The following is a 14,559-nucleotide window of genomic DNA, read 5'->3' as shown; positions in this document are numbered from 1 at the left end:
TGTGTGTGTGTGTGTGTGTGTGTGTGTGTGTGTGTGTGTGTGTGTGTATGATTTTGAATTGAAAATGTCTGAACGGTTCGGTTTTGTTCAATTTGCAAACGAAGTTTTTTTCTTCGGAGTTCAAAGGAACAGAAAAAAAAGATTGAAACCTTTTTCTCAGCGGAAATCGATTTGATTGTTTGAAGCATGCATTTTCTTTGAGTTTTGAATTTTCTTTTTGCCTTCAATTTAAGCGAAAACCCAACAAAAATTAACAAATTTCGTTTTCACATAGGTGCCATCAAAGAGGAAATAACCCATTAGCCAGAGAAGTGAAAGTCGAATGAATTGAAGACGAGAAAGAATAATTCATATACATAGACACAAATCCAAAGGAACACTTTATAATCATCGGTCCAGGGCTAGCGATAAATGTACAGTTTAGAAAAATGTGCGCTTAAATGTGATGTAATATCCATTATTTATGAATCGCAACAATTAACTACGTCATGACCAAGTGTGAGGTAAGTGAAATGAAAATGTATTTCTTTCCATCTGTAGCTGTAATCAAACCGTATGTGTGTTTGCGCGCATGCAAACAATCGTCGTGTATTAATTTTCTCTTCGATTTCGTTTCCATTTTTTCAATCTCGTTTCGCACGTGTGTGAGTTCAGGTGCAAAAATGCACCTGCATAGGCTGAGTATCCAGCAAGAATACACATTAACCCTGGAGGCTATTACGCAGGCAGTACTAATTTTAATTTTGGGAGTCGCCATCATCACATCTAATGCACTTATTATAGCGACGATAATTAATTTCCGAGGTAGGTGTTCAATTCCATTTCGTTTGTTATTCAGGTAAATCGACTTGAAATTATTTACACCTTCGCCATCGTCATCATGAGCAGCGGCGGTGGCGACGACGGCACCAACTCATTGATCGGGAAAATTTGAAGATTTTTGATATGTTGAAGAAAGCACACTGTCGACATAGACCAATTCATTACACAAGATATATGATGAAATTGGGCCGACACAGTTCCATTCGATTCATTTTCAATCATCAATTAATTATTTATTTAAAACAATATTTCACCTGCATTGTCGATCAAATCAGTTGAAGCTAATTGGAAATTTAAAAAAAAGCGAGACTCCCCAGCAACAATGGAAACAAACCCACACATACACATACATACAGACCAAACAGCCGGAAAAAAACATTGTCATAAGGAATATAAGTGCTTGTTCGAAGGCGTATCGAATTGGTGTCGAGCCTGAGAGAATGTGCCGGTTGTGTTGTTGTGAATATTTTATGCAAATTTAAAGCATTTTTCCTCTTCTAATTTCCACTGCGAGCTCTAGTTTACCATTATCATTTGCTCCGTGTATGTGTGCGTGTTTGTATGTTTGAAAAGCCCTCCGACATTGTTTCTATGCGAATCAAATAATGAGTCTGAAATCTCATTTTCGATTCTTCAATACAAAAGCGGTTACGTATGCGACGATTCATTTGCACGAAATCATATGGCCGACACGATACGATACGCATCACACCATTTTCATAATCTACTCAAATTTGCTTTTTCCCATCAAAATGCGGAAAACTCGTGTCGTTTTTCATACGGGCTTTCTCAGTCATTTTCTCTCTCTCTCTCTCTTTCTCTCTTTCTCTCTCTCTCTCTCTCTCTCTCTCTCTATCGCAGCCAGCCAATCGACCAGTCGCACAAAAACCAATATACCGCTCTTTGGTTTGTGTTTCATAGGTTTTTCCATTGTTGATCCATTTGAGTATGCATTTTTAATGATTTCGATAAATCCACTGTCAAAGAGAGCGAGAGCGAGTGCGCAAGAGAGAAGGGGGAAAATTTAAACGAAACAAAAATGATACTGTATGATGCAATGATTGTCAACACACATGTTTACGTTGACATACATTGCCAAGGACTGTTTTAAGGTGTGCAGTTGATACACTTTTCACAATTTTCTTTTTTATGATTTTTCCGAAATGAACTGTTTTGATTTCTTGGGCAGAAAGAACAACAAAAAACGAACCAACTTATATGTCCTAGAACTTGTTGGCACGACTAAATTACACAATCTAAACACAAGCCAAAGTAACAACAATATTGAATGCAGTTAACATTCCCATGGAAATGCAGTTATGATTTTAGCGATAAAATAGAGCGCACTTATTCCGTGCACAAATATGTTGATACATTACGTAGTCAAGCTTTTAAATCCACTCGTAGTTGAGCTCGTTCAACAAGATTTTCAGTTCCATTTTCATTTCCATGTCTTCTTTACATTTTTTATGAAATGTTGTTGATTGGCCTCCGTTTGATATATTGGTTATGGCTTATGGCTGTGTTTGCCTGTGCATGCGTCATTTTCATTGAAAAACGTCACATTCGTTTGATACACAAATAAATCAAAATCAATCAAAATCAATAATGGAACAGGACGCGACAAATTTTTCGGTCGAAATCATTAGCATTTGGGAAACGGTTCCGTGGTGGCTCATCGCTGTACAATGCAATAATGGGGGCTGGTAGAGCGTTAGTGCTTCGATCGTGTTTCCATCTGTCTCTACTTACCGTGATTTATTTTCAAACTGTCAATGGTTTTCTCTCTCCCTCTCTCTCTCTCTCTCGTGCTTGCTTTCTCCATTCGCTTGCAAGCAACTTTTGATGCGTTTTGATGTTTATGTTATAATAAGAATTAATCAATTGACAATTATGATATTAGAGCTCGTTAAATATAAATAGTTGACGTGTGTTAAAAGTGTGACACATAAAAAGGCACAATTCCCATGAGCGTGATAAAGGTTTTGTGACCATATGGCTGGTATCAGTTTACTGCTGCTGCTGTTGCCACTGCCTTCCGTGATAGCTTCGAAAAGGTGGAAAATGGAAATGAACACGTTGAACGTTGCCACTAATAGAGACTATACATTATTTGATAGTACGTAGGAGAGAGTATGAGTGATGGATGAACAGAATAAAGTTCGAGCCACGTCGAACGCGCTAAGACAATGTTTGGTCAATAAATTTGTGCTTCTTCTTCATCGTTACCGTTACCGTTACCGTTGCCGTTGCCGTTGCCGTTGTCGTTGTCGTCATCGACGTCTTTTTCGTTTTTTGATGAAAAGCGGTTTGCTTGCTTTCACATGATTTTCATTCGGTTTTCATTTGGAACCTGATTTCTAATTGGGCTCATTTGATTATTTGATCAATATAGGATTCGTTTTCAGCACACATTGCATAATTCATGCAATCGTGTGCCCGTGCCAATTTGATTAGCAACTCAAGAGAAAATTGTTCAAGTTCACATAATTTAATTCGTATGCATTTCTCTCCTTTTTTCCCCCTCTTTTCATCCTTTCTCTCTCCCTTTTTTCATCCATCGCTGTCGCGTTGCGCAACTTTTGAATTTAGGTCCAACTGAAGTGATCAACTGTTATCTGCTGTCGCTCGCTTGCGTCGATCTACTATGTGGATTGGTGATAGTCCCGTTATCAGTCTATCCGGCTCTGAATGGTAGCTGGATATACGGCGAATTAGCATGCAGATTTGTTGGATATCTCGAAGTGACCTTATGGTCAATAACGGTATACACATTTATGTGGATATCAGTTGATCGTTATCTTGCTGTCCGGAAGCCGTTGCGCTATGAGACGGTTCAAACGAAAACACGGTAAGTAAAATATATTGTTGGTTTAGGCATTCGTATATACATATATACTCCCAGAACTCTCTGTCTCTTTTTCTGATACCCACATGAACAAGTGTTGAAATTGCACGAAATTGCACGAAATTGTAATTTCTTTTTCCCTTTGTTTTTGTTTTATTCTTCTTTTGATCTAAAAAGATGTCAGTGTTGGATGGCGTTTACGTGGATCTCATCGGCAATGCTGTGCTGTCCGCCGCTGCTCGGCTACAGCGAACCCATTTTCGATAAAGAGGCCTACATATGTAAGCTCGATTGGGGCAATATGGCGGCGTACAGTGCCACATTAGCCATACTAGTGCTAGGGCCGAGCGTTATATCAATCGTTCATAATTACGGTTATATATTTATTATGATGCGACGCTTGAAATCTGGTGCTCCGATCCATGACAAAGAGTATGCAACCGCATTGGCTGAAAATCTAGCAAATCCGAGTCATTTGATGTCGTTCGCGTTAGTTTTTTCGTTTTGGGTATCGTGGGCACCATTCATCACCGTTCGCATATACGAGCTCATATTCGACACACCAATCGATATTCCAATGTTGCACTTTGCCATCGTATGGCTGGGCGTAATGAATTCATTTTGGAAAATTCTAATTATGATGAGCATGTCGCCGCAATTTCGTTTGCACTTACGCGTATTTTGCCTCACCATTTGCTGTAAGACGAAGGGACGACTGCAGGCCGAGTTGATTGGACTCGATCCCGACGATTAATTGTCGTTAAACACACACACACACACACAAACTTATACGAAGTTACGTATATGTATGCCTGAACCGAATTTCGAATTATTTACCGAAACAATGTAACATGCGAAACAAAGAGAAAACAAAGTGGAAATAAAAGTGAAATATAAACAGAAAAAAAAGGCACGAAATCAGATACGCAGCAATGACACATATGCTAATATTTCCGAGAAAATAATGAACAATCAAAAAGAGAAAAACACACGAAAATCCAAGAAAAACCAAACGACAAAAAAGGAGCGGTCAAATGAAAATTCGAACATATGCATAAACAAACGAATGCTTTTCAGCATCAAAGACAGTCAAACGCAAACAAACAGCTGGCCAAACAGAATTTCCATGGAATATTTTTCTTTTGAAGAGAAAATGAACGAAAAAAAAAACAGCAACAGTAACAAACGAGAGGCTCGGACACAAAGATACAACGTCAACAACAAATGAATTAAGGCTAGATTTATGTGTGTTTGTTTTATTTTTCCTCTTAATTTTCGTTTTCGAGTAATCAATCAAGCATTTGACTGAATCTTTCGAATTAGAATATTTTTTAGGCTTTGCGATTAAAAGAAGCAAACAGCATCTAAGTTAATTTAAACACATATATATTCTAAATGATAAAATGAAGACAAACCAAAAACACACGCGTTAACGATATTCAACCAAATAACAAATAAACAAGTAACATTCAAAGAAATGAAATTAAAGCTTCAACTGAGAAGTGAAATGCTACTGACAATTTTGTGAATCAGCAAATACAGGAATAGTCTAATTGAACAGTGAGTGAACACACCTACAAATTAGGTACTGATAAACATTTCAACTTAGTTCCACTATTTGCTGTCCCGTGTTACACTTCGAAATCGTATTTAAAACAAAAACACAAGAACGAACCAAAAACAACAACAAAGAAAAACCAAATCAATCGTTTCGTTTTATGTTCAGCAAAATAAATCCATTGTGTGAACACAAATTGTGAACGTTTTTTTGCGAAAGCCGAGCAAATGCATCCCAAAAAAAAACGAAAATCAATCAGCCAACGTACAAGATGCGATTGGTGAAAAGTAGAAAATCGATTTCGATATTGGTAAGAATGCGCGCAGATCAATTCAGTAATAATTCAAGCACTAACACACACGCAAACTAAATACGCAGAATACGCATTATTTTTTCTGTTCTGTTTTGGTATTTTAGTTTCGCTTTCTTATTGTGTTAATAAAAGACTGACAACGATGCAAACTAATTAGAATGTAATTAAAGAAAAACAAATCTAAAACAAAAACCATGGACAGAGATTAGTAATTGTCGATTACAAAACGAAAAGCGTCAAATAGCAGGCCGAAGACGGTGTTTTGGAATGACCGTTCCATCGATAATTGAACGAACAAAACGTCGAAGAAACAAAAGTGTAAAGAGAATGAATTCGAACGAGTTTTCAATTGACTTTATTCAACTAATGCAACTAACTGAACAACAAAAACACACCAAATCGAAAGCATGCTTGTGTGACACAAAAATCATGCTTACTATATTGAACTCCCATTATTTACACCAGCTTATTGTCACCCATTTTACAATTTACATCTAGTAGCGCAATTTTCGACGCTTTTTCTTAAAAATAGACAGAAACAAAAACACGATTCAAAAACCAAATCAACGAACGAACGAACGACGGGAAACAAAACCAAAGATAGGAGAAGAAGAAGAAAAAAAACCGATATGGTTGGTTGAAGTGAAAGACACTCAAAAAGCTACACAAAGATTTAAAGTACAGTTTCAAAACTTATTAAGGCAGAAAAATTGTCGGTCGAAACTTTGTCACATATTCCTTCTCGTTTGTTTTTTGTCCGGGTTTCGAATTCCCCAGATAGTTTTAACGTCAAATACTGAACTTTAAACCAGTCCGCTCTCCCTTTTTTTTCCTCCATCGGTGTGTGTTCAACATAAGCTGCATTTTTTCGGTCCTTCTGCAAAGTAGAAGTGCCAGCATGGCAAAGGGCAAGCGAAAAGTATGCGAAGAAAAAAAAATTGAACGATTTTTTCACTTCCCTCCTCTATCTCTATCTCGTTTCTTGGTAGTTTTACAATACTTCGCCAATTGAAATACAGAAAAAACAACAACATCACAAGAAGATGGTCAAATGTAGTATGCTCTGGACATAGCATAAATAACCAGAGGATAATGAAAAAGAACCATTCGAAAGAGAAAAAAACTGAAAAGACTAACTGGAATAAAATGAGCGTAAACGAATTGAAATCAATTTGAATTTCAAACGCATTTGAATGTGCTCATTTTATTGGAACTGAATCATTCTTCAACAACAGCAGCAAAAAGAGCACAAAGCTTGAATGAGCTTGCAATTCGGAAATGACTTGCATTTTTTGCCCCATTCAATAGCAACAATGAGCATTATATAATGAAATGATAAACCCTCTGGTGAAAGCTAATGTGGAACACTCGCAGTCCTGCTCCCACAGAATAATAACAACAGCAAAAACAGTAACATAAAACTGCATCTCAGTATGAAATTAATAAACAAACAAACAAACAAACCAACAACAACAGCCGAACAAAGAAAAAAATGAAAACACGAAAAAGAGCCAACAATAAATTTCACTTGCAAATATTTAATCGTAAATTATAAATAATTATTATGTAATAGACAACCTCCATCAAGAGTGAGATCGTAGTCAATAAATTAATTTAATCCAAAGTAACTAAAAACAAACAAAATAATAAGAGCAAATTAAGAGAGCCAACGGAGCAGCTGACACAACAACAACAAAAAACACTGATTTAAAAAAATTAAAAAAAAAAAAAAAAATCAAGCATACAATTTTGTGGACCGCAACACCACAAATATAACGTTGAACGAAAACTTATGCACGCATTACTTTTGAATCTAGTTAAAACCAAAAAAAAAAACAAGAAAAAAATTAAAACAAAAAAAAAATGAATAAATTTTGGCCATTCACGAGGACTGTGCATGGTGGCGTGTGGACGCCAGAGAAAAACAACAAGAGCATGAAATGAACTGGATTCGAATTTATTGCAAAACAACCACAACAAAAGCAGAAAAAAAAACGAAAAAAAGCGTTAACATTTAATTTGAATACAAAAAATGTGGTGCCTGCACAAGGGAGACGGTAAACATCATTTGGAAAATTCGAAATTATCTGCTAATTATTATGATGTTTATGAGTTTCACCCAGAGCCACACTCATCATTAAATAACCAATAAATGACAAACAGCAACAGCTGCGACACACACAACAACAACAAAAAAAGGTGAAATTATTATGCATTGTACTGATTTTAAAGTAAAACCAATTGTATAAGTTTTACACAATAATGCATTTAGCATAAACAAATATTTGTAATAGTTTTTATTTTTATTCATTATCGTGACAAGCAAATGCAAAAGACTTAAATGTTGTTAGAAAGAAATTTAATTAAACACTCTGTGCTACTTTGAAATTACAATGGACAAAATGAACAGCAAGAAGAAAAGGAAAGGACGAAAAATGCTGAAAAAATGGCATAAACGAAAAATGAAACGAAACGAAAAAAAAAACAAGATAGGTAAACATCCATTACATCTATATCTTTATAGAGTCAACACATGAACAGAACAAATCGACTATGATAAGTGCGGCGACCAATGAGTCACGCATCACCAATTAATAAGAGTATTCAAATTATCTGGGGACTTCTATCGCACACACTCTCATATTTACAAATTTTGTTTCTTTCGATTTCGTTGTTGTTCATTTTCATTTTCATTTTCATTTCATGTTTGTACGTTCCTTTCGTTTTCACATTAATTAAAACACACCAGCCCATAGTTGTACACGCAAATTGACGGGACTTTATTAATAGTTAGACAGTGTTTAATAAACATACACCTCAAATATTTGGACTGTTGAGCGTGTTTAATCGAATTTAAGTTTAGGAATGTGCTTCATCAGAAATTCATTTTGAATTGGTTGGGAATTTGCTTTGTTGTATTGTTTTTTGTTTCTTTTCTTTTGTTGGTGAAATGCACCAGTTCACATACCATTTGAACCCCATTCAATTGCTATGTCATAATGCGACATTCCTTTAGCCTGCAACACAATCTATTCGAACTATAAGACAAGATTAATGTCAGACATAAGTCAGATGGTAGATAATCGTTGAGGATGTTTTATTAACGTTTTTTTTTACTCTGACTTCATTTGCAATTGCTGCCCCATTCAATTTTAATGAGCAATCAAATGTCATTTTCAATATTTTGTTCATTTGTGGCTAATTGTACAGCAGAAGAAACCGAAACATGGGTGAACTTTCTTCTGAAAATGAGTTGTCTACGATCCAAAATCCAAACGGCGAATTTTCAAAAAGTTCTCGAGCAATTGCTAAAAAAACCTTCAAACATGTCAGCATTATTCAAAATGGGTGACTCTGATTGACAATCACACACACACAAGCGCTCACTCACTCCCATTCGAGACATATGTTTAGGTTCTGCTAGCAACAAATGTAACTATAAAATTATTTGCGCTAAAATTTAACGACGCAACCATAAAAGTCGACATAAGTTGGTTTTGCATTGTATGGCATTAACATTTAGTATTTTAGTTATTGTTACGCTTGATTGGCCCTTCGATTTTCTTTTCATTTTTTGTTGCTTTGTCAAGTGCTTCAATGAACAGGTTTTATATATTTTTTCGGTCGTTCACACATGGTGCGATGCACGAAAGGAAATAAACACACATACGATCTTTGTTGGATTACAATAAATTGGAAAACGGTGAAACAAACCGTATGCCGTTTAATATTATGCACGCAACCACCATTTCCTACACATATTTTTTCGGCTTAACGTTTGATGTGCTTTTGAGTGTGTAGATTTTTTTGTTCGGGTTCTCAAAATGTATCATACATTAAACTATTGATTCAATGTTCCTTATGAGCTGCTTTTCGATTTATCAGCACGCAAACATACACGCACGGAGACACCATATGATGCAGCCTCTCAAACACTCTCGAAACCAGAGAAAGAAAAGAGCGATAAGCGGTGGTTGTCATAAATCAATTATTCGATATTCGTTTCCGCGAGAAAACGTTCAAGAATATGTATATAAATTTATATATATCCATGTGAATTCAATTTGTGTTTGTGTGTGTTTTTATGGATCGTTGATGCGATAGTATAGCGTCAGCAACAATCACCCGGATAGTAGCCGAAGTGGCTGTATGTTCCTTTTTTTTGGTTCAAGAATAAGAGGATGTCTGAGAATACGTTCAAAGGAAAGGAAAGAAAAAGTAGATGACTCAATGGTGCTTTGTTCAATGAACAGGATCGCCACAACAATGCCGAATAAGTAAAATGCTCTCATGTATTTTCATGTACATTTTCATGGTTAGTGGCACGAAAAAAGAAATCAGAAAATCACGATTACTTCATCGGTAAATGAAATTCCACGGCGCCAACTGAGTATGTGTGTATTGTAAATGCGTGTTTATGGAAATGAACTACGAAAAAGAAAGAAAGAAACAACATTATAGAAGGAAATTCCCTTCGCATGCGAGAATTCAATGAGGGGGCTTCTATTTTTCGGTTTTTTTTCTTCGTTGGACATCTCTCACAATAATAGAACATAATTAAATGGAGTATTTTTGCACATGGATATTTCACTCTTAATTTGTTCGATATACACTATTTTTCTACTTCGACACACTCACACACCGAAGGCCGAATCCAAAGACGAAAAATTTCAGTTTTATTTCATTTTATGCAAACGTCAATTAGTCACGACTCATGATGGTTATCTGCATTTCATTGAGAAATACATATAATTCTATGTCAAAGTCACAGGTGAAATTGACTGTTGTACATACAGAGAAATAAAAGGATTAGGAATTATATAGCCTGGATGCTGCTTCATTGAAATGCAGATAACTTGTACAAAACGTGCAGCTTTTGTCACGTTTTTCCAATTTTTATGATTTAAAGCAAAACATTCATTTGGCGTGGATATATATAAAATGCAAATAGTCTGTGCATGTACATACGCTGCGTGAATAACACCGTATTCAATGAAGGATGTGAACAACTAAAAGTGAACACACACACAAACACAAACACACACCTTAAAAAAATATATATTGCTAAACTTAGAATAAAGAGACAAAACTAAAAATGAAGTAATAAACAAATTGTATAATTATATGTGAGTTTCCACAGGGCCTATAAATCCAAACACACCATAAATCCAACATTTATAATGTTAGGATTGAACGAAGCCATAAGCATTTAAGTAATTGGATTTTCAGTTAGATTTTTTTTTCCTTTGTGTGACACACACACACTTCGTTGTCTTTGGTCTCGTTGAAAAACCAGAACCAAAAAATTCATTTTTTGTTCTTAAACAATCTACAACTATACAAATCGATAGATAAATTCCAACTTCATTTTCAATTTTTCGATTGTGAGAACATTTAAGCAAAAAAAAAAACGAATATTGGGGCAAACCAAAAGAACAACCGAGAAAAAAACACAAAATTATTAACTTCTCTAAGAGTTAAGTAGTTATTAGATATGAATGTGATGAAGGTATTTTTTTTTGTCGATATAAGTAAATTTTAAAAAAAACATGCGTAGCACACAATTTCTCATTATAATTCAAACATTTTCCAAAAATATAATCCGAATCGATGATGATGAGAATTCGATAGCTACAACTGAACGCATGAAAGACAAAATTGATTTTTTTATTTTTTTTCTCGCTGTGAATATCGATCGGGTCCCGCAACTCGCACGGATCTGATTCCATTTCAAACATTCATCAACACATTTAATCGACGAAATTCTTCGTTTTTCTTTTCTGCCATGAAGTTATTGATATTTGATAATTTCAAACACACGCAAACACAATATAAAAATGGTAGTGATTGTAAAACAAAGTCAAATGCATGCTATCAATAAATCTTCTTTCACAACTACTTATGCCGTAAATTTACATTTGGCCATTTTGGTGTTTGACCATTAAAGATGACACAGACGCATTCAAAACACAATCGCCGTCAGTAAATAATCAATGAAAAATGATTCAGTACCATTTTGAATCGAATTATTGACTCTGCTTATTTTCACAATTTCGTCTTACATCTAATGGACAGAATAACCAATTGATTGAAGCCGCCAAAAATATAAATAAATTCGCTAATTTATATGTATTACTCTAATGTATTTTTAAACAGAATAAAAACCATTTTCAATGTCTATTTACTATTATGTACGCTCGTATTCGCCTAACTGTTAGTTAAAAACTTAAAAAAAACACTCACACACACATATATATATATATGAAGTGACGTCAGTGTTATAAATATATGAAGAAAATGACTAATAATTTCGCGTAGAATTTAATTTGTATCTTTTTAATGGATAACAAACGACTACATCTAATGCTTCGATCGGTTTTAAACTCTCAACTTTTAACTTCTACTTAAAAAAAAGCAAATCTATGAACAACTAAAAAAAAATCACCGAAAAAAATGAAACAAATTAAACAACAACAACAAAAAACACAAAAAATCGATAGAGATCAAGTCAAATTAATACACACACAGAAAGAGACAGGCAAAACCAGAATAAAGCAGAATTAGAAATTACACTGATGATGACGATAATGATTGCACATTTTATGAACATCATCATGAATAAATGTAAGACAAAGTGAAAAATGAGAATCAATCACAGAACACGACGTAAGGATCTGTGATAAGAATAATATACTATATGACATTAATATATTATTCAAAGTAAACACCAACAAAACAATTTAGATATATGAACAATTATGATTATTTTTTATCTTAAGTTATCGATATACAACCAATAGAAAAATCGAGATGTGAAAAACAAAGGCTCATTCGTGTCAACTTGATTTAAAGAAAAAACAAACAAACAAACCAATTAAATTTCCTCTTGTTACTGTCAACACACACACTTTCTGGCCCAAGCACATTTTGACCATCCGCTGTGGTGGATGTGTGACCGTTTTCCTGAGCAAATCGGACCGTTTTTTCCAAATCAGTTATTTCAAGACAAAAACAAAGAATATTTATAGAGAAAACAACGAAAAACTCTACATTCTGTTAATGGCATTCAAACTAAATCTTGTTTCCACGACAAGACAATCTCAACTTTTGCGGAAGTGCTTTTAATTTCAAAAGAAAAGAGAAGATTCGAAAGATTTCTTTCCGTGTATGCAACTAACGCGCTCCTTTCTACCGAACAACATAAGATAATTAATGGGCAACTTATAGCGCATGATTGTAAGGACAATTCAAGTGAAAGATTGCATTTTCATTTTCACAGAGAAACAAAAGGAGCAAATCAGACACACAGAAAAAACTTGAAACCGGCTCTATTAATAGTTAACTATTAATAGGTGCCAATTGTTGTTCGCATGGGTTGTTTTTAAAATCGTCCTTAGAACATTTTACTCGTCCTTTTTAAGACATTTTTTACAATCCATAATTATCTTCTGCAAAAACAAGAACAGCAAATTAAAAATTTCTCCATAGACATTGTATGGAAATTCTCCTTTCTTCTAATTAGGTTCCTTCTGATTGTCGAAACAGCGACAACAACAACAACAACAACAACAACAAGAGATCAATGAAACACTAACAAAACATTTGGTTTTTGTTTTCATTTTTGAAATAAAACCAATTACGAGTAGATTTAAAGAGATAAATAAACAAATGGAGAAACAATGGACAATTAGAAAATATGCATTTAAACAAAATCATACATAATAAAATGAGCTTAATCATTTTTCTAGTGTATAAAATTATATTTGACAAATACGGGAAATGTGAAACCAGACAAAGCTAAAAGTTGAAATTTGTCTTTGTTGTGAATAAACCAAACTGACAGAGAAGGAAAGGACAACAACAACATAGAACAAAAGAACCGCGAGACAAACGGAATGTTAGAAAAGATTTATTGATATTTTCAAACCGATATATAATGCAATCGCATAAGCACTAATGTGTTTTTTTAGAGACAAACCAAGCATAAACAAATGAAATTAATAAATTTATTCGATAATATTCGACGGTGATGAAACTATACAATTTACGCCAAGAAACATTATTTACATAGGCAATGCAATTCAATTCATTTAATATTTAATTTGGATTTACTTACACTACTTTAATACGCTCTCGTGTATTTAAATTAAGAGGAAATAACAAGAAAAACAACAAGAACAACAACAGCAACAAAAGTGAATCACATCAACCAAAGAAAGCGTTTTAGTCATAATAAAATAGTTTCGATCGAATCGAACAACCGCATCAACACCTCAATTGGATCACAGACCTCTAAAAACCACCACCATTCCCAAAAACCCCAGTCAAACACTCAGTCAGACAGACAAAACGAACAAAGCAACAATTTAAAACCAATTTCACATATTGAAATGTAGGCAATAGCTAAATGCATTTTCATGAAGTAGTCATATTTGTGACCGCTAGCGGATCTTCATGTACAGTAATAAAACTATTATAGAGTAAATATTATCCAACAGTTTGAATTTAAATGTGAAAGAAAACAAAAATTTAACAAAAAAAAACCAACAAGTATTTAAAAACAAAAAAACTAATTACTTATTTAAACCAATACAAAAAAAACATGAAAATTTCGTCTGCAAAACTGTACTAAACAATCCAAGTAAGCAAATCTTAGCAAATTTGGTTGTAATTGTATTGTAACCACCAAAGAGAAAGTTATACAACACTATCACAACAACAACTAAAAAACAACATAAAAAAAGGTACCTATAGATTTGCATCGTAGATGAATTTCATCTATGTGCAAACACAAAATGAGTCGTGTATTATATTTATTATTTAAAATAAAATGAAAAATAACGAAATACAATTGAAAATAATTACAAAAAAAAGGTTAAAAAAAAACAGACACAGATTTGTAGACACGCTTTCGAAATGACTTGAATAAAAATTTAAAAAACAGACTCGTTTTTATTTCTCTCTTGCTATTGGTTTTCAGCTATTTCAATTGGTGTCAGCTTGAATACAGGTGCTTTT

General features: G+C 34.1%; 1 protein-coding gene across 7 annotated transcripts in view; it reads left to right on the top strand.

Moving 5' to 3' along the window:
• LOC129577850 (G-protein coupled receptor 52) overlaps nt 1-14,486 on the top strand; it is a 23,774-nt gene extending 9,288 nt beyond the window's left edge. For all 7 annotated transcript variants that reach the window (XM_055465605.1, XM_055465608.1, XM_055465602.1 and 4 more), the window contains 4 exons: nt 275-503; nt 655-804; nt 3,415-3,673; nt 3,848-14,486. In XM_055465605.1, the coding sequence (XP_055321580.1) occupies nt 663-804; nt 3,415-3,673; nt 3,848-4,424 (978 nt within the window). In that variant the 5' untranslated portion in view covers nt 275-503; nt 655-662 and the 3' untranslated portion in view covers nt 4,425-14,486. The remainder of the gene's footprint in view (nt 1-274; nt 504-654; nt 805-3,414; nt 3,674-3,847) is intronic.
• Nucleotides 14,487-14,559: the final 73 nt, after the last annotated feature.

Source organism: Sitodiplosis mosellana, unplaced genomic scaffold (genome assembly GCF_009176505.1).
Source record: "Sitodiplosis mosellana isolate CC-2019 unplaced genomic scaffold, AAFC_SMos_1.0 Smas_scaffold_6226, whole genome shotgun sequence".
NCBI lineage: Eukaryota > Metazoa > Arthropoda > Insecta > Diptera > Cecidomyiidae > Sitodiplosis > Sitodiplosis mosellana.
The sequence above is the reverse complement of the archived record's forward strand: the minus strand, read 5'-3'. Positions and strand labels throughout refer to the sequence as shown.